We start from the raw sequence: 21,557 nt of genomic DNA on the forward strand, positions 1-21,557 counted from the left end.
CCTTCTCTTCAGGGCTGCTGTCAATCCATTCTCCGCCCAGCCTGTACTTGTGCTTGGGATTGCCCTGACCCACGTGCAAGACCTTGCACTTGACCTTGTTGAACTTCATGAGGTTCTCAAAGGCCCATCTCTCCAGCCTGTCAAGGTCCGTCTGGATGGCATCCCTTCCCTCCAGTGTGTTGACCACACCACACAGCTTGGTGTCGTCAGCAAACTTGCTGAGGGTGCACTTGATCCCACACCACTCATCACAGGCCTCCACTTGGACATTGCGCCATTGACCACAACTCTTTGAGTGCGACCATCCAGCCAATTCCTTATCCATCGAGTGGTCCATCTGTCAAATTCATGTCTCTCGAGTTTAGAGACAAGGATGTCGTGTGGGACAGTATCAAATGCTTTGGACAAGTCCAGGTAGATGACGTATTTGCATCATGAGAAAATAGATACAGTAAAACGATTTCCAGCTCAGCTGAAATGACAATATTTCAGTTTTTGTCCCATTAAACTCTGTTCTGTCTAGAGTTTATGTAACTCTCGCTCTGTCCAGTACTACCTAATGATTGGCCTGCAGTCAGCCTCATGCCCCTGCCAGGAATGGTGCAGCCTGTCTTGAAGAGCTACACCTTTCTTCTTAAGAAATGAATCTTGCAGCAAGTTCTCGTTGGATGGGACTTTTCCCTGATACTCTTGACTCTTTTCATCTCCTCTCCTGGCTCCCTGTTTAGTAAGACATTAAAAAAATGGGGAGAAATGTATAGGTCGTCTGAAGAGATTGTTACTGGCTATATATAGTCCTCTTCCAGACAGCCATTGACAGGAATAATAGTTGTCAAAAGGACTGATGTAATTTTAATTACTTGAATTTTAAAATCAAATTCGACAAATATGGAATAATCTTGCATTTCAGTGATGACAACAGCCTCATTTTTAAAGATGAGGACATGGGCCAAAGAGGGGTCAATCCAAAGAGGGTTGTCTGTTCACATCTCTTTGAGTACCTGTTACGAAACCCATCATAGCTGACTTCTTAGTATGTGGGCCTACAGTTGCCTGGATGACTTCATCTGCAGCTGTGAGGAAGCACTCAGAATAGCAGATTGAGTGCCCAGAAATTAGTGCAGAAGGAGTTTTGTGTCTGAAAAGTTTTGGCTTAAACGTTGCCTACCAGCATAAAGGAATCGTAGCAGGGACAGGAAGTAGCGTCTGCATTTCCAGGATAACGCTTGCTTGTTTTTACTGAGAGACCATCCTTCATCTTCTGGTGGTTCCTATCAAGTTCTGCAACAAGCAGCTTTTCTTCACCACAGGGCTGTGTCTGTCAGCGATAGTGAAACCTTCAGCATGTAAGCAAGTCTCTGCCATTTGATAACAGTGATCCATTGTGCTAGGTCGCCATCCTTGTTATGGACTGATTGTAAGAGAAAGATAAGAAACATGTGGCCAATGGATTGGTTTCATGGTTGCTTTCTGATAGAACACAGTAATGGAAAACATCAGGTGTGTGGAAGGGAATTGGTTCTATTCAAATTTTGCAATGGCTGTTCACCTCAAAACTGGCCCTTGTCTTCTCCAGCTTGTAGTTATTTCTCTTCCTCTGTTTTCCTTTCTTCAGTTTCTCAAACCAGTTTTCTTGCCTTTACTGGTTCCCCAGGCTCATAGTCCCAGTGTCATTCTGCGTGCATTATCCAGCCAATTCTTGTCTACCTTCCCTTGCTTGAGCTCTTACTCAGTTACCTTCCAGCTCCTTGTCTGTTCTGTCTCTCCAGTGTTTGACTTCTATTATCTCTTTCTTTTTCCTTTCCCTCACCTGTAAGTCCTGATTCCAGCTTCTCTGTCTGGCTATTCAATGCCTGTATGCTGGGTGTTAAGAGTTTGTTCAATACCAACAGTATCCGTGCACTCAGTTTCTTTGTGCCACAGTAATGTGCAGTTTCCGGAAGGAGAAGTTCTCTGTGGGAGGTCTATTCAAACCATAAAGCCCACTAGAGACAGAATTTCTAGCAAATGTAGCTGCCAGTTCCAAACATCTTCCTTGAACATGTGGAAACGGAAATTTTTGCTAAAGCTTCACCAAACGCGAAGATTTTTCCAAGGGAATAAAGGGGCACCTTCCCAGCATAAAGGACCCCCAGACGAATGTTTGACTTTTTCTTCCAAAGCATTGGACAGCAGAGTTTCCCAGGTAAATAGCCTATGATAATGTGTTTTAGCACATAAAATGGTAAAATGATTTCCACCTCCCTTTCATTTTCATCTCATTCTTAAAACAGCTCTAATACTTGTACTGAAATCTCTGATGGGAAGGGGATAGGAGAGCTGAATGTTGCATGATAGACTTCTGAGAAAATTTAACAAAGCTATAGGCAGCTGAAATCAAGAGCTTAAGCAATGGAAATATTGTCACCTCTTCTGGGCAAGTGCATTTGTTATGCGGAATACAGGTAAAAGGAGTTCTGCTCTGTGTTTTGAATTGTTTCCCATAGCATTTGACAGTAAACAAGTAGATAGCTGTGTACAATTTCCTTAGCTTCTTAGCAGTTTGCATTCGTGTTTTTGTGTTCCAACAATTAATGGAATGATTTCTAGCATGTATTTTTTGTATTATGTTGATACTGTAAACTAGCCAAATACTTAAATCTGTAGTTTTAATTGGCTTTGATAAAAGAAGATTGAATGTGCTTTTAAGTTTAAAAAAATTGGTTTTTTTCTTGGTTAGTTTGAAAACTGTTACAATTAAATGCATTTATTTAGCACAGCTGGGAACTCTATTTGAAAGATTTACATTTGAAAAACCGAGAGTATAGACTTAAGATCCCAAGCAAGCAAATGAATTCTGTATTACCTCATTAAAAAAAAATTTCACTTTTGGTAGTTGGAAATCATTTTGCCCTTGAATTGAAATAGGTGAGTGTCAGGATTGAATCTGTCTAGCAGTGAAGTTGGCAGTGCTTGCTTTCTTGTAGTGGGTCTATTAAAAAATTTAAAACTCCCCAGCTCTCAGTATGAACTATGTAATGATGGAGTGTACCTTTTTGGTCACCTCCTACAAAATTTATTATTTTTTTCTCCCCTGAAGGGTTCTACTGTTTGTTTTTGTGAAGTCTTGAATATGACTTGTTGTAAGATAATGCCAGACTTGTTCAACATTATTTTAATAGAAACATGTCTTGATGGAAGATGAAGATTGCTATCACACTCTTTGTACCAGACACAAACCAAGTAGTGGTTTGAACCACTTGTATTTTTTCACCTTTCAACTTTATTAGTTAGTTTAAAATTCTGTTGAAGTTGAAGAGGGACAATTTTAATTATAGCTTACCCTGGACTGGAATTTACCCAGAACTGGAAGACCCCAGGATTTAAAACAAACTCTGTCACAGCCGAAACCAAGATAAATAGGTTTCAGTTTGTGTAGATTTTTAAAGGCATGTGTATTTCAGACAGCTGATTTTTCACTTCCCTTAAGCACCTCTGTATACTGTATCTGTTACACTGACACCAGCAACCTCCCGTTGGAAGGTCCCTTTTGTTTTAACAGAGTACTTGAGAAGGACTTTGGAATTCAAGAGAATTGAATATGAGAGCTTGCACTTTTTATGTGCTTTCATATACCAATTGAAAGATTGTATTCAAACGTTTCGGGTGAATTTCTAATGCTTGTTTTGCTCTTTGGCCTACTGGTTAACTTGTTTATTAACAAAGGGTTGATGAATGAGTTAGAGTTCGCTCTCATTAATAAGGAGTTTGGGGCTTGTTCAGCAATAGGAGGTTACTATGTTGTGTAGCCTGATTCGTAGAAATACAGCCTATTGGCTGGTAAATATTAATGAGCGTTGGATGGAAATGGTGAGACGTGATCTGTTCCTTCATATTAGTAGGCTGCATCTATGTCTCTTCAAATGAAAATTTATCAGGATACTCAGATTATTCCACTGTTGTAGAGAACCAACCTAATTTGCTTATTTCTCAGACTTGTGCCATTAGTTATATCAGACAGGATGCATATTACAAGTGGTATAGACAAGATTCGTGTTTATTTCAAGTACACTTCTAGCTGTAAAAATATTCAACACACAAAAAATAGATTTATAGGGTTTTTTCCTAACTTCTTGTTTATTTAATAATCTTTGACAGTCATATTATAGTTGGCTGTATGACAGTAAACCATCAAGACTGAGCTGCAAGTTTGTGTCTTGAATGACCTGATGTAGGTTTATTACTGTTATGATGCACTGATCTTTGTGTTTTCTTGGGGTTTTTTTGTTGGTGTTCAAGAGTCTTTCTGATACATCAACAATATTGCAGGAAACAGTCACTGGAAGAGGAGAGGCTGAAAACTTAGGTTTTTTTAAATTTGCACAGATATGTCCTTTGTGTCTGTCTGTTGTGTCATGTCTGCCCCCACCATACAGTCACATGAGAGGACTTGCCAAATGTGAATTAAAAGATAGACTTTGAAATTTACTACCACATATATTTGCACCTTGTAAAGTAGCAAAATAATTTTAAATAATTGTATCTGAACATTGGAAGTAGGTTTCAAAGTGTGTTTATTCCTAGAGGAATTCCTTGTTTTTTTCTTTATTATTATTTTTTTTTTATTTTCAGCTCTATCTTCTAAGAAAATACCTGTATTATATAATGAGGACTTTCTGCCCGTCTTCAAACTAGGTAGACAGAGAGAGCGTTTTAATTGGTGTACTAAAATCATTGTCACATTTTATGGATCTAAGTGCACATATGTGTAAGACTAAGGCTTTAATGTCATCAATAACTGAATGTTTTAGAGGATACACATTAGAATTTTTTGCTGGTGATTTACATGTGCTCCTTCATATGATTTTGTATGCCCCAGTCACCTTCATGCTCAGTACTTGGGCATGTGAGGGAAATGGTGTCTCAAACCCTTTCTGATCTTAGCTGCCCTGTTAAAATCGAGTGTTTTGTTACTGCATTTTTTTTCCCCCAGCATAGCATATTATTCCTTTTCTGCTTCATCTTCCTTACTGAAATATCTGTATTGCTGCACGGAATGGGATTTCAGTGGCAGAGTGTATTTACAGCAGTGTAATGGCTGGATCTTCAAGTACATGTTTTCCTGATACCTATCACTTGGTACCACTTTCTTTGCACAGCAAATGCCTTAGCTTGTATTTGTTGCATCAGTTGAGTGCCCAAGAGGTAGGAACTGCTTCTTTGAGATACTTGGTAAAACAGGTGCTGTCAAGGCATACGTTTCAGACTCCTTCCTCGCTTCACAAATTATATCTTACATATTATAACTTGCCAGCAGCTTGTTTTGTTTTTTTGATGCTCTCATTGTGCTTTTCTGCTGCTTAGGAAGAAGGTGAAGATAGACTCCTAGGAAGCTGGCACAACTACATCTTCCCTTTAGTAGCAGTGGTTTTATTTGAGTTTGAGATGGAAAATAATTGGCAATAAAAAGATAATCTTGTAGAAGAAAAAAGCTATTGGGATGTCAAGATTAGCTTCAGCAAGTGGTGCACTGTTGACTGCCCTTGGTGAAGAGATGGAGCATCATTTAGTTTGGAGGATTCTTCTGTCCCTTTACTTGGTGCCACTGCCTGCTTAGCGAGGCTGCTTTGAAGCTGGGTTGTCTGTGCTGGCAAGCCTCTGTCTCCTGTGTCTGGAAGATGAGTAAGAAATGGCGGATTCCTTTTTATATGCCCATCCTTACTACCTCGTTGTTTTTTATCTGATGGTAGCTACCACACTGTGGAAAGCTAGATTCCTCAAAATCGAGGCTAAGGACAGATAGTCTGAGAAGGCATATTTTTCTTCACTGCATTGCGTGTTTGGCTTAAGTGGTCCCATCAGCTCCAGATACCCAGTCAGATTCTTGAACAGGTTTTCGTCTTTCTCCCAAGTGACCCAAGAACCTTTTACTGTCAAGAACTTACTGACTGCCAAAATATATGTACTCTCGAGATGGCTGAGAGAAGCTCAGATTCAGGGTGCCATGATTCCTTTCAGGATATCAGAGCTTCAAGGTTTTTGTCAGTGTAGAGACATACCAGCCTATCAGCACTCTCCCATTTAATGCTTTCACTGTCTAAATTTTACAGTGAGAGGCTATGTTCTCAAAGATTTGCAAGCTGTTTGCCACAGGAATCAGTCAGCCCGGTCTCTGAGGTAGAATTGTATAGATCTTATTTTATAGCATGCTCCTGAGGACAGCTCAGAAAGCCAGATTTCATTTAAATAAAAAAAAAATAGGGTATTTAACTTTTTAACTAGGAGTAAATGCACAGCATCAAGGAGAGGCAGCAGAAGTGAAAGATTTATATACAGCACTCTCCCTGCTTTCTGATTATTCTTGTAGCCACCCATCTCAGTCCACAGCTGTTTTCTGGTGTGGGCATCGTTTTTCTCATCTGTTTTTTTTAAAGGGAAAGATGAAGATATTTCCCTGTTTTGCCCATTCTCCAATGTTCTGATGTAAGACACAAATCTTTGCAGATACATGTATCCTTGTCAGGCTAGTTACCTGCTTGCTTTTTCATCTCCCTTTGGAGCTAGATTTCCTAATTGCTATTACTCCTACAGGGAGAATGGGGAAGTTTTGGACAATTTTTTTTTTTTTTAAGAGATGAAGTATCTCTTCAGACTCCTTCAAAGTTTCTTCCAACATGGTGCCTGAGTTGCACTTTTCATGAAGAGATTGCTCTCCCAGTTCTCTAAATCTAGCTTGCCTGCATTAGAAACTCAGTCATATTAAGGCTCTGTCTTTCTTGATGTATTCTACAGACAGACCCTTTTGGAAGTCTGAACTATTTGTCGTTGAAAGATCAAAGTATTCAGCTATTTCTGAGCAGCAGTTCTGTGAATATGGATAATAAGCTGTGGCAAGACTTGATATGAAGCCTTAAAGGTGAATCTTTCTTTTGTGAGTGATTCCAGAAACAACAAAGAAAAGCCCACAGCCTGCAGCAGAGCTCCATCCAGACCTCTTCACGAGCACTGTCATCTCTGACACTGTGAAGAGTGATGTGAAGTGATACTCTACCACAGAGTAGCTTTGCAAGAACACTAGTGATATATTTAACTACTTGGAGTAAACCACAGAGTGTGTGTACTTGTAAGCTGTCACTCAGAAAGAGAGGTTACTTGCCAGCCGGTGAAGTTCTTTGAAATATGAATTCCTTGTACGTTCACTTCTCCTCACTTGCCCTTCAGGTTTTTAAAAATTGTGTCTCTAGCTGAGTTAAAAATGAGATGGAGCAGTGCGTGCTTTGCCTTATAGGCCAGTGTGTTGAGCGTGAAGGAGAGCAGGACTTGAGCACAAAGGAAAAAATTATCCAATCTTAAGGAAATATCTGTACTTGTGTGAATTTGTGCACCGTCTAAACTTCTCAGATGATGCTTATACAGGTGAATACTCTGTTTCATGTAGAAGTTATCCAAGAGGAATAAATAAGTGGAGGAATACCCAAATGAAATTTGTTTTTTTCTGTTAAGGAGCAGGTCAAATGAGTAATGGCTTTAGTTGCATTTGACCTTTAAAATATGTAATTTTTGAGTCGACATTTTTGCAGCAGACAGCAGAATAGATGCTTCTGTCTGCCTGAAGGAATCTGTGATAATTTAGCCTGCAGGGAAATGCTATTAAATGTTTTAAGCTCTCCAAGATGAGCAATGCATATTGATTGCCTGTTGTTTGTGAAGGCTCTTTGCTTTTATGATTAATTATCATTGGTAAACTTTCGTTCGGTTTAAGATCAAATAAATTAAACTGTAGTCTTCATAGTCCCCAGTTTAAACCAGTTATAGGCCAGAAATTGCTACCAATTGTCATTATGACTACTTTTGTTTGCCTCAGTTATTACGGTGTTTGTTTGTAAATGAGGAAGGTTAGTAATTAAACTAAGCCTGTTGTCATATTCAGGTTGGCGAATAGGGTAGATACTTTGGAGAAAGTACCTAATAAGCAGAAAGAAGCTTTAATGCTCATGCTTCAAGGGAAGGCAATCCCATGTGCCTGTGAAATCCTCCAAAGAGGTACTACATCCAGCTCTGGAGTCCTCAGCAGAGGAAAGACATGGATCTATTGGATTGGGCCCAGAGGAGGGCCACGAAGATGATCCGAGGGCTGGAGCACCTCTCATATGCAGACAGGCTGAGGGAGTTGGGGCTGTTCAGCCTGGAGAAGACAAGGTTCCAGGGAGATCTTATTGCAGCCTTCCAGTACTTAAAGGGCGCCTATAAGAAAGATAGGGACATGGTGCAGTGCCCTACTGTGGACGGCCCAGAGTCATGAACATACACCAATATGGTTTAAAAGATCATGCTCCGCTTATTACAAACAACACACAGGTTATATAGCGGAATGTGGCGTGACACGACTACATACTACAATTGGCTTGCTTAGCATAAACACACTCTCGTGGGCTATAGTGATAGGGCAGCGCTAGCAGAACACAGGTAATAAGCTCATCCCTTCAGTCTCCTCATTGCGGTCATCGGAGAGGCATCCAGGAGGCGTGCATCTTAGCAGGCTATCAGTCTACGTTCCTTTTAAGGCCATTGAGATAACTTGAAGGACAAAAGTAATCTAGTTGGTAACCTTGTGCTCTGGGGCCCAAACAGGGATTGTCCATACCCGAGAGAATATTATGGCCAGTCTCGGAAAGGAATTCCTCCACACTTCCCCCTTTCTGTTTTTGGACAATCCATAGTCCTGGCATTGCTTTAAGGAGGACCCGAGAGGCGCACTTCAGGACACACCCTGCTAAGAGAATCATAAACAGCAATGCAACTAATATCGTTATGCCTTGTATGATTAATCCTTTTATCCAACCTGGTATGTTCCAACTACCAAACCAGTTTAAGAACCGGTCATCTCGTGTCGTGATATGATGCATGTTACTTTGAAGGTTTGCAAGTTGCTTATGAATGCTTTGAGAGTGGTCAGGTAGGTCCATACAGCACATGCCTTCAAAGTCAGTACAACCATGGCCTTGAGCTAACAATAAAAAATCAATAGCAGTGCAATTTGCAATACAGCATGCTGGATATCATCTACATCAAGCAATAGAGAAGCGAGAATGTTAGAGGTAAGATTAAATTGTTTCAATGCCCAACAAGCAAGCTTAGCTAACTGATTATAGCAATGCCGTCAGAGGCTCCTAGAAGGAAGACAGATAGTGCTGCTATTTCAGCTGGATTCAGCAGCTGCACGTTGTCATTACAAGTGCCGTCAAATTCTTTTAGGCTCCTCTTACCCCGACTTGTTCGGGTTGTTCGTTCAGCTTGAAAATCATGAATGCTAAGGGGCAAAGAGAGTTAGGCAACCCAAATAGCCAGGACCACCGATAGCTCCTTGTGGAATTCCGGTCCAGGCACGATCTTCACAGATCAGAAAAATTCCGGGGGCAGGAGCGTATCGTGTGTAAATACTTTCCCAATGAGCGCTCCAGTTTTTACATTTCCCCACATCGATGTGCCGGACACATTGAAACGCGGTTTACCTTGAAAGAAAAAACTGCGTCCTAATTTTGCCTGATAGGCTTGCTTCAGCGTTTGGAACCAAACCACTCCAGAGCCAGTTACAAGTTGCATGGGAGGGCGAATGATTTTACATTATGGCGTCATGACTCATTAACTGGTTCCATAAACCAGAAACATTTTTCCATGTCCCTGGTAACAAGCTACCTAAAAGATCAAGTTCTTGCAGTCCTGCGGGGATGGTCACATTGAGTGATCTAATCAAGGCGGCTTGGACTTCCGATCCCACATCGAAAGGCCAATCCCACCCACTGCAGATCCGTCTCATGCCACTGGGTTGTTGGTATGAGAGGGCAGAGGCATTGACGAATCTTTGAAACTCTGTAATGTTAGTGCTATTATTTGGCCAAAAGTATTGGCACACCAATAAGGCACGTGCGAATGGGTCAGAGGCACTTTGCATAGATAAACAGAATTGCGAGACGTTGGTTTTGTTAGCCCAAGTGACCCAACTTATTCAGTGTAGTTAACGTCTGTGCCACTTCAACTCCTGGTGCAAATATTGAAGCTGCAATGATTTTAGCTGGTTTCCCAAATTCTGCTCTGGAATTGCACTAGCTATCATAAGCGTGCGTGCTTTGCCTATTCCGGGTGTGTCTATGACTTAGGATCATGGTGGTATGAGGTAAATACATTCCTAAAGTTCCTATAGTACATAGATCTCCCCTTATATGCGAAGGAATACCGTAAGCTCTACTATAGCCCTACAGAAGCAGTTACTAGTGTTTTGTTTTGGTACAGCCTTGCAGAAGCAGTTACTAGCATATTGTTTCGGTACAGCCTTGCAGAAGCAGTTACTAGCATATTGTTTCCCTTTCTGGGAGCCTTACTATTTCGACTATGCCCAAGATTCCGCTGAGCAGGAGGGTAACAATCAGCAGGGTCATCACAGAGAAGAGAGGCAGGGCACAGCACCTTCAGGGCGTCCCCTGTTTATCCACACAGTGTGCTCTGCAGCCTCCCTCAGCTCCGCTCTGAGCCATCCCTTTTCACCCTCAACAGAGTCTATGACAAAGGTACTGACACGGCGTTGCCGCACGCGTGGCCAGTGCGTGCAACAAGGCTGCCCAGTATGTGCTCTGCCGGCTAACAGCGGTTTTTGCGAATCACAACATGTTTTTTAATAACAATCCTCCTAGCTTCCTTTTTCAAAGTTACGCGCTCACAACTAAGTCCAGTCAGTAATTCTTTGTCATTAATTTGGTACCCAGTTAATTACTTTTCCTTCCAGTAGCTACGGGTGGAATCCATACACCTTCCGATCGGAGAAAACACACAAAGCATATAATACAAGCAACTTTCACACACATACTATACCTAACAATGTAGAAACATAAGAACAGTTGATATATTAACATGAAATCTCTATTACGAGTCTGTCCATTTGAACCATTCTCCTCATTCGGTGTTTCTGTGATCTCTGCTTGCTCTGCTAATTCTTGGATCTTCCTTTCTCTATTTGTAGTTTCAAAGTCCTGGCTGCTTTACGTTTCTTGCTGGCAACCAGTACGGACCTGTGGGAAAGAGAACACGAGCATACCCTCTTCCCCATGCAAGCGAGGAGACACAGGGCCATCCCATGAGTTGAGCCCAGTTTCTTATAACATGCTGTTGATTTTTCTGCAAAAAATGGCACTGGTTTAAAATTGTGATCCACGCCGTAGTATGTTGCCTAGAAGCAGACAAATGAAGAAAATTTAAAACATATGTGGCTTTGTCCAAGGATTCTTGCTGGGAAATATACGGAAGACTGCCCCCCTTTTTTTTTTTTTTTATCAAGCATTTGTTTTTAACGTTAAATGAGTTTGTTCAATAACAGCTTGTCCATAGGTGAATGAGGGATACTGGTAGTGTGAGTCACTCCCCAATCCTGTAAAAAGGCACCATACTGGATCACTGTCTTGTCCCAATTTTCCTTGGTACTCCCATGGTTTTCTCCAGTGTGAGCAGTAGCAACAACAAAGGCAGAAAATATATCAACAGGTATATGTACATATTTAGATCGAAGAAGAAACGAGTTGAATATAAGTAATATCAGTTGCCATAATTCATTGACACATAAACCTTTTGGATTACTCCTGCTGGATTATTTGAAGGCACAATACGCTGACGGTCAGGGCAGGCGTGTACAATCTCGCTGAGCTTGATCTGCTGTTGACCTGATGGGAAGTATCATCACCAGCAATTGACAAACTGTAGGACTAATCATCATTCTTGAGGCAGTCACAATCCAATGATATTGTTGCGTGGGTTGTTCATCGTTAAGTACTGGAACTGAAAAGGCAAATCTAGGACAATCGTTAGGGTGTAAATAAATAAAAAAGTAAAAAGGTAGAGAAAACCCAGGTCTTTAAATCAATCACCATCAAATGCTAACATTCTGGAATCATAGTAGGATTTGATACACCCCGGTTTGTAATGCACCCATTGGTGAAATGATTGCATTAATAACTCTTAAACTTTAACGTAAATCTCCATTTTCCTGATTCTTTGGGTTAGCAATATTGGAGTAATCCATAGGGTAGTGGAGGAATTATATGTCCTAATTTGAGCTGTTCATCGCCTAATTTTTGAGCCCACATTCTGACACCCTTTATTAAATCTGCAATGTTTTTGCCCGATTTCTGATAGGATCAGGAGCTTGCCTGTGCAAAAGTATTCATTTTGATCATGTCAATATGGGACAATGGATGCGCAAATAGATTGCGAGGAGTAGGGTGTGCTATTCAAGATAAGTGATTGTCTTAGTTTAAGATCTCTGTGAAATGCAAAAACGTAAACCTTCGAAATGCCTCATGATGCTGCGAACCACCAGTGATACACAGAATGCTCTGTCACTACAGAGCAGAGAACTCTGGTGACAGTCATCATGATGCAAAACGAAATAAAACGAAATTGTAAAAAGGTAGAAAAGGATGGAGAGCATAGATGCTGGAAAGCACTCTTTAGATGGTCACCTTCCGCTTCAGGATTTTTCAGCCATTTAAAACATCCTGTTATAACACTGCCATAGCTACAGCTGCCCCAATATTGTCACCAACACTGCTGTATACATGGGCTCTGGCACGTGCTTAAGAGGGATATCTTCAATTACTAACTGGAATAGCAAGACATCTGCAGCAGCTTGATTTTCTGTTGTCTCTGAACTGCTGCTTGCAGCCGATCAAGGAAATGTTCATAAGGTTCCTGTGCTCCCTGCCGAATGGAAGCAAAGGAAGCCTCCCCTGTCCCAAAAAATCAGGGACACGTCTTAATGCTCTCATAGCCAATTCAGGTCAGTTGTTGGAAAGCCACTTGCTGTAACCCTGCCTGTGCCTGATTTTGACATGAGTGAATTTTATTCATCCCAAAATGTTTAGCTCTCGATTTAAGAAATTTAACACCTATAACACTTTAGCTATTGTGTCTTTGGGAGATTTCCCTGTCATTCCCCCTTTTTGTTTTAAAGGCATATTCTCCAAAGTACCATGTGCATGTTCTATGATCGGTTGCTCAGTAGGATTGTACGGAATACCAGTAACATGCTCAATACCTCATGATGACAAAAATACATACGTCTGATAAGAAGTGTATGCCAAAGTTCCTGCAAGCGTAAACCACGAGGATTAACACCATTCATTGGTGGCATGATCATATTTTAACAGCTAGTACACAATTGTACGATTGAGCGGCTTGTTGTCGTGGTTAAACCAAATTGTCCACCTAATAGCATTAGCATTCTGATGGTAGCAGTCATGCAAGATTTTGCCTGCATTAACGAGTTTGGTATCAGAGCTGCACTCGTGAGAGGCTCAGCTCGCCTGTTCCCTTCTGCTATAGGCCTTGGAAGCGTGGTGTGTCGCTCGCAGATGTACCATGGAATATGCATGTTTACGGTTTTGCAATACTGATATTAACTGTTCAAATTGCTGGAACAAAGGAGGATTAGTTAGTTCCCGCGATGTCGATCGAGACGATCTAATTTAAAATGTGCTGTCTCGTGGTAAAACCCCCGGGCCCACGGGCAGCTGGCGAGGCGGCCTGCTCTCCAGGCTCGGCCGCGGCGGGGGGTGGGGGGGGGGGGGGGGGGGGGGGGGGGGCGCGGGGTGGAGCGGGCCGGCGGCGGGGTCAGCCCTGCCTCGCCTCAGCCGGCGGTGGGAAGCGGAGGGGAGCGGGGTGGGGACGACGACCCAGCCGCCCTGTGCCGGACCGCCACCGCTTGTGTGTAGCTGTTGCTGTCGTTGTTGTCGTGTCGCGGCTCCGGCCGCTTTGCGCTCCGTAACTGCTGCCGACACCCTCCCCGCCGAGGACCATCAGCCCTGCAAAAGAACTGGCACGCCAGAGGAGGGCCAAGCACAGGGTTTTAAGTTTTGGGTGGCAGGGCCGCTCTTCCTTGGCCCACGACAGACAGCGATGACAAAGCCGTACAGTCACCACCCCCCGAGTTCCCTTGGGCTGGCACTTCCGCTTGTGCCCAGTTGGCGCTGAGGGCGGCAGGGCACTTCCTCTGCTGTCCCTGAGCAGGCTGGGGGCCCCTAGGCTCTTTAGGACTCAGTTTTTTGTTCTGACACAGTTTTCTCCCAGCCCCTCGGCTTGTTTCCACCACCTCAGTGATAGTAGAACAGGTGGGAGCCGCATGCCTTTTGTTGGGTTGTAAATGTCCGACCCCAAAGAACTGCGCAATACGGGAGGGTGGCGGCGGCGGCTCTGTGCAGCTCGCCAGAGGTGTTATCCGGCTGCAGGCTTCTATGGCCGCAGCAGCAACTTTTTCGCTCAGCTTTGATCTCCCGTAAGGTGTTAATTACGACACGCCACGTCTGTCCCACTTCTTTTGCTGTTTTTTCCTCTTTTCCTCCCGCTAAGGTGGTCTCCAGAGATGTTCCCCCCACTTAACGCCATTCGTCAACATTAAAGAGTAGCGGACAGGTTTTACAAGTCATTTGCTTTTCGCCCACTTAATGAGGCTTTCCTATTTCCTTAGGGTAAACGTTCTCCTCTCTTAGAGAGTATACTGGTTAACAGCTTGACTTGCCGCCTCCCGTTCCATCGCGTCTTACCTTGCAGGGGTTCGCTCGGCCGCTGCGAAACTTTCCAGGCTCCGGCGATTCTCTTCGTCCCGTGCCCTTCCCTGCTGCACGTCCACAGGCTCCCAATACGTATTCACGAAGCTATGGAGACTTCCGCTTTAAGCGAGTTATCCGCATTTAAGCAATTTTTCGCATTTAAGCGAACCTCTTTTTCCGCATTTAAGCGATTTCAGGGTCCCTGCTCATGCGCCAATTGTTGCTAGTGGCCCTACTGTGACGGCCCCAGAGTCATGAACATACACCAATATGGTTAAAAGATCATGCTCCCTTTTACAAACAACACACAGGTTATATAGCGGAATGTGGCGTGACACGACTACATACTACAATTGGCTTGCTTAGCCTAAACCCTCACTCTCGTGGGCTCTAGTGACTAGGGCAGCGCTAGCAGAACACAGGTAATAAGCTCATCCTTCAGTCTCCTCATCTGCGGTCATCGGAGCGCATCCAGGAGGCGTGCATCTTGGCAGGCTAATTCAGTCTACGTTTTCCCTTTTAAGGCCATTGAGATAACTGACAGGACAAAAGTAATCTAGTTGGTAACCTTGTGCTCTGGGGCCCAAACAGGATTGTCATACCCGAGGGAATATTATGGCCCAGTCTCGGAAGGAATCCTCCACAGGGACAAACTTTTTAGCAGGGCCTGTTCCAATAGGACAAGGGGGTAATGGTTTTAAACTAAAAGAGGGTAGATTTAGACTAGATGTAAGGAAGGATTTTTTCACTATGAGGGTGGGAGCAGGTTGCCCAGAGAGGTGGTAGATATCTCATCCCTGGAAACATTCAAGTTCAGGTTGGACGGGGCTCTGAGCAATGTGATCTGATTGAAGATGTCCCTGCTCACTGCAGGGATGTCGGACTAGATGACTTTTAAAGGTTCTCTTCCAACCCAAAGTATTCTATGATTCTAGGACTCAAAATGTCTGTGATTCACTTTTATAAGGGAAGATTTGAGCAGTTATCCATTCAATAACTCATTATCACTTCACCTGAACTTCTTTCCAGCAGATTGCCAAACTGAGGCAGCAGCTTCAGCGCAGTAAGCAGAGTAGTCGTCACAGTAAAGAGAAAGAACGTCAGTCACCTCTCCATGGCAACCATATAGCAATCAGTCAGACTCAGGTAAGTAGATAGTTGCTTATATTAACAACCTCCTACCTTACCAGAGTTGGGTGAATAGCCTGCTGGATCTTCCCGTCTTTCTTCTGTTTCTTTTCTTGTGTGGTACACTGAAATGTTTAACAACCTGATACCATTGCATCTTCACTGAAATTTATCTGATAGTTGTCATGTAATAAAAGAAAGAAGGATTGCAGCAGGATAGTGTCTAAAATACACTAAGCAGCTGTAAAAATTCTGAGCATGGCCAGATAACAATTGCATTTCCAGGAATACAGATTTGCTTCCAAGACTCATTTTTGTGGTACACTTCCAAAAGTCTCTACTTCTCTGGAAGGTATTTGCTTATCAGTTTTGCAACCTGATTTCACCTGAGCTGGTTAAAAAAAAATAAAAATAGAAAATAAAGGAAAAGAAAGTACCAAGAGTAAGCAGTCTGGATTAGCAGCCCAACAGTTGATCCGTCTTTGAGGAGCTAGCAGAACACTAACTGGCTTGTTACGAACAGACTTGTAGTTCACCTTACCTTGTATTCATCAGTAAAAGACAGCAACGCTGTATCACCAGAGATTTGAGGGAAGACCTTGTTTCCTTGTCCCATTTTAAGAATCTTTCTGATACTTTGCTTATTGGTCAATTCCTGTCCAGAGAGGCAGTTTCCACATGACATCGAGGAAAACAATATTGTGGTGTTTACTTCGAAAAGAAAGTGATAATTCACCTTGAATTTAAACTCAACTGAAATCAAGATGATGCTTGCCACAGTACCCCAATCTCTGGTGACTGGTGACTAGACGAACTGTCACACTAAAGGATAGAAAGTCTCTCTCTTCATGGCTTTGTCTTGGACATACCTGTTGGTTGTTACAGTAGTCCAGAATCATGTCAATACAGGATCCTGTCTCTAGCATGAGAGTTTGTGGTTGCAGTGGCTGTTACCACACAGTGTTACAGTATATTTGAGACTTTCCATCATATTAAATGGAAAAATACTGTCATTACCAGTCCATTCTGGTTCCAGACTCTGTGACTTACCGTGAACCTCAATCAGACTAACCTTTAGGATGCAAAATCTTATGTCTAGATTATGTGATGACCATTCTCATGCTCTGCACCCATGGGCATTGTGATGACAGGACTTCTCTCCAGCCATCAGTCTATGGATTTGATATTCTCTCTGAGAGGTTAAGCTCAGGCTCCTAGTCTGATGTCTTCTGTTTTCTGTTGTCTTTTTACTCACCTATTTTTCAAAGTGATATGTGGGTTTTTAAGTGAATCTTAATATATAGCTGATCGTTTTAACACTAGCCTGGCTAAGACAGTTTTTGTTTTCAGGTCATTTTCATGTATCACAAAGTTATAAAAATTTGCCTGTTCTCTGAGCATATCTATATTTCTTTTATTATAAAGATACTGGCACAGATGAAGAATAGCTTTGGACAAATTACTGACCATGAACCAGATTCTCAGCAGCGTGCAATGAATGATGCCCTATGTAGTGTCTGTTCTAGCATTACAACTGCCAGTGAAACAAACCCAATTATGTGTTCTAAAGCTCAGACAAGGTTCAGTCAATGACTTCCTGAATGTTAAGCCACTTGTAGAAAGCAGTTAACTCCTGTCTCGTTTGACAGTGCAGACATCTGAGTCTGGATTAAATTCACCTACAGTGGATCCTTAACTTGGACCCCACGTTACTAACAGACCTCTATTTGAAATCCTGAAAGTTGGTTCTGTTATTTGATTTCCTGACTGCCTTTTTAAATAACTGGTGTTTTAGGAAGAAGGTCCTGTGCCATGATGGCTGATCCTTTAAGTTCCATCTTCTGTTTGGATAAAATCTCGTGGTTAAAAACTAATCTTATGATGAAGACATTATAAGAAATTGATATTCTCCCTGAACTTTCGTGCCTCTATAACAAAGGATCCCACTACATGTTGTATAGAAGAGAGTTTTGCTTTCCATCTCAAAGTAAGCTGTTGCGGGTACCTGTGCCACTCTTTATAATCACAGTAAAAACATTTTTTTCGCACAGACTGAAATGTGCCTAGGACACATGCTTGGAAGGAGTATTCTTTTAGTACTTGGAGCTCACTTTGTCATGGCTCATGCTGTTCTCTGACAAGGCTGGTGAAGTTTTCAGTTCAAGCACCATTGTGGTAAGCCGTCCTGCAGGCAGGGTGTTGTCAGAGTCAGAGAATGCCTCCACACAAGTGACGTGCACCTTTGGAGCTGCGCGTTGTGCAAGGCTCATTTGGCAAGAACTCAAAAAAATTTAATGTTTTGTCTTGAGCATTCTGTGATTCTATGAACAAGAGGAAAACATATATTGGGAAGTGAACACTGTTCATAGCTGTCAGCATAGGTTCATCTATACTATGTTGCTGCTGCCTAAGGTAAATCTTTGAGGTTGACTGTGCAAGATGAATGTGCATTTTTGTCAATGGTTCCTGTTGGTAACAGAGCTTCACTCCAACAGGTTTTTTTCTGAAAACCATACTTGTATTTATTTACATGGTTGATTCTTAACTCCAAATTATTTCTTTTAAGACCTAAATTTCTGAAAAGCTATAAGATAATGACATTAAAGGTTCAGAATGAATGCTTTATTTTTCATTCACTAAAGCCAACCAAAGAGCACAAAGTGCATTAAGTGAATACTTCAGTTAAGTGGTTAAGCTTTAGGAATGTTGGGAAATGCCTTTTGGATCCCAGTTAAAACCATCAGCAACAGCACCCCAGGTGCTCCCCATCCCCCTACTGCATATTCTGTAGTCTGTACATCTGGAAAGTACATATACCTGCCTACTTAGTAACAAGTGAAGCAGTAGAATGCTTTTATTGTAGAACACTTCTTTGACTTTAAATAGAGGTGATTTTAGTGGCTTTTGATTTATGCAAGCATTTCTTTTTGTTTAAGTTTGCCAAGTAAAGATGGTCTTCTAGATGGCAAAATTAATACACAAACTCTTTGTAGTTTTTCAGTACTGGTCTCAGACTTCTGTCTTTATTCCATTTTCCAACTTCAATCATGTTGCTCTCTACCTTCTAGGCTTCTATTTCCAGATCAGGTCCCTATGCCACTGTCAATATTTCCGTGCCAAATCAACTGTTTTCACGTGTGCCGTTGTAATGTAGAAGGAATAAGCCCTGAACTGGAAAAAGTATTCATTAAGGAAAACAGTGGAAAAGAAGAAGTATCCAAGGTAAGCTTACATTAACGTGTTTGTAGTGTTTTTTTCTTCGTACTCTATAAACACATGGGAAACCTTCCTCGTGAGAAACCTTCCTCGTGGCTGAAATTACAAATAATTTTCTTCAAAGAACTGTTTGAAAACTTGTTTCAGTGTTCTAGGGTGGTGTGTGTTTTGGTGGGGTTTTTTGTTTGTTTGTTTTTAAAGGGCTTCTGGCCAAACATACTTTGTTTAGAATGCCCTTTCTGTAGAGAACATGAAAGTTTTTGTGTGAAATGCAAGTTCTTGAAAATTTAGATACTTCAGGCTACAGGAGTAAGTAATTAGAGACTGGGAGATTAATATATTTGCTCCGTTTTGCATTTTTTCTCTTAGGCAAGACTTCAGTTTCCTGTGCTATGCTCTGCTTTTCGCTTTTAATGCTTTTCTTCCATAAACTGAATGTGAATCATTTTACTTCCATGAAACTACTGTGAGCTTTCATGGAGATCTCTGTATGGGAAATACTGACAAATGGGACAGCTTTGCCTATGTGGGAGAACTGGCGCTTTGGAATTGTCATTGAGGAGCACTGGAATGCTTAGATGGCACTTAAAATGTGAAATGCTCTTGGTTTGCAGTCACTTCCTAAATAGCCAATGAAAATTTTACTGCTGTGGGATAGACTACCCTATTGTTTTTCTGATCTTCTCTAAGGTGTAGGTTCTTCTCTTGTGAATGGTCATGTAATAGCAATTCAGCGTACAAGTCAAGCTATGCAACTTTAATCAGAGGTTTAAGATTCCAAAAGCTGATATTTGTAGTGCTTCATTTCGGCAGTAAACTTAAAAGCTTTGGAATGGTCTTGGCTTCTCCGGAGACTTAGTTGTGTGGACAAAGCAGTCTAAGAATGAAATACTGTCGTAGTAGCTTTTTTTTATGCTGTTTAATTTCTGAAGACTGTCTCACCCCTTTAGAAGAGGTATGTGTTGTAACAGGAGAATAAAGAAAAAAAACAAACACACAAACCGAAACAGAAACCCGAAATCAATAAACTTGTTGCACCATCTCCAAAGAGACATAAAAGGTATGTATTACAGTGCCACCATTGATCTTGCTGTGGCTAGGGTTGTGATCTCCTATGGTTAAGGGACATTTCATTTATTTATTAGACAAATCTCTTTGTAAAGGTTGTTGCCTTGGGTTTTAACAGCGTATTACTTGGGATGCAGAACTCAGTCTCGTAAGTTACTGAATGTACTGGCTCTGATCCAGCAAAACAGTTAAGCACATACTTAAGTGCATTGTTGGATTGGGGCCAGAGGTGCTCAGCAGTTTGCGCAACCAAGGCAATAGTGAACCCTTCCTCCAAGCATCTAGCTGGGGAGAGTCTTCAGATACAAAAGAAAGTAATAAATTAGACATTGCCTTGAAGTCAAGTCCATCTTTGTGGGCAGAGGGTTGTTTCCTGCTATGTAACTGTTAGTTTCTGTGAAGTCTGGTCTAGCGGGACTTGTAGCACTGTCTTTGAGCTTACTAGATCTCATAGCTTACTTATGGAACATCATAAGAAGAGTAATTTACTCAATCTTACTGCTGGTGAACTTTCTCCTAATGCAACAGTTTAGCTTCTTTTTAGCCTGGGGGAAGTTGGGGCAGCTGGGTAAAGGTTGGGAATTACTGAACAAAAGATAAACCATAGGAAACCAAACCTCATTAGTTTCACTGCCAGTGAAACAATTTGTTTTTCTTTCAATTTTCTGCCATTCTTTCTTCCTATAACATTCTGTATTTTTAGAAAGTTTTTTAAAATAGCAATCAAAGGTAGTTGGTTGCTTTGGGTGATGTGTGAAGGATAATTATTCTGTAGACTCACTTGTAAAATTGGTGTGCATCTGGATTTTCAGCTGGCTTCTCTTAACCTGTTTCCATGTTTACTTCACAGTTTTAACAGTGCATGTTCAAACCTTAATTTTCATATGAATCAGTCTATCCAGCTGCATGAAACGCTTTGTGCCCTATTGTGAATCTGTATTCATTTGCCAGGAAAGATTGGAGAATAGCATACAACTGCTAAAAAAAGTGAGAAAGACTATTACCTTTATTTAGCTGCAGCTCCACTACCTAATTTTTTAATTTTTTTTTTTTTGAATCCAAATTAGGTACTGCATAGTAGCTTCTGCTTTTATCCGTGTCATTTCAATAACCACGTTTGGACTGTCTCAAGTGAAATAAAATGCATTTTAGTTCTGTTAACTTTTAAAATTTTAGTCTAATGTCTTTTTTTTTTTCTCTATTAGTCTCTCATCTCTTCAGTATGTACTTGTGATTTTTTTTTTTTTTAACAAACTGTTTCTTAGTTCATATATTGAAATCAGACTAGATGATATATAGGACAAAAATAAGTTTCAGGTTAAAGCAGTTTTATGGCTATTACTTGAATTACTTTTTAAATTTAGCTCCCAGTTAAAATGGGTAACTAGTGAAACTTTCCTCCCAGTTTCATACTTCCTTGCTGAGTCTTCAGATACACAAATCAATTTAATTTATTTTTTAGACTTGTTTTTTAGTTTTGTAGGGTATGATTTTACTTTTTGTTTTCCCTTTTGCTGACTTGAATTTTTGTAATCCTGCTTCTTAAAAAATTTTAAGTTGATTTGGAATATGTCT

General features: G+C 41.4%; 1 protein-coding gene across 1 annotated transcript in view; it reads left to right on the plus strand.

Annotated features, from left to right (window-relative positions):
* Window positions 1-21,557, plus strand: part of GLCCI1 (glucocorticoid induced 1) — a 63,720-nt gene that overhangs the window by 30,502 nt on the left and 11,661 nt on the right. The window contains 3 exon segments of the mRNA XM_086614695.1: window positions 15,600-15,716; window positions 18,767-18,841; window positions 18,843-18,936. Coding sequence (XP_086470821.1) covers window positions 15,600-15,716; window positions 18,767-18,841; window positions 18,843-18,936 — 286 coding nt within the window.

This window comes from Tauraco erythrolophus, chromosome 7 (assembly GCF_009769465.1).
Source record: "Tauraco erythrolophus isolate bTauEry1 chromosome 7, bTauEry1.pri, whole genome shotgun sequence".
NCBI classification, from domain to species: domain Eukaryota; kingdom Metazoa; phylum Chordata; class Aves; order Musophagiformes; family Musophagidae; genus Tauraco; species Tauraco erythrolophus.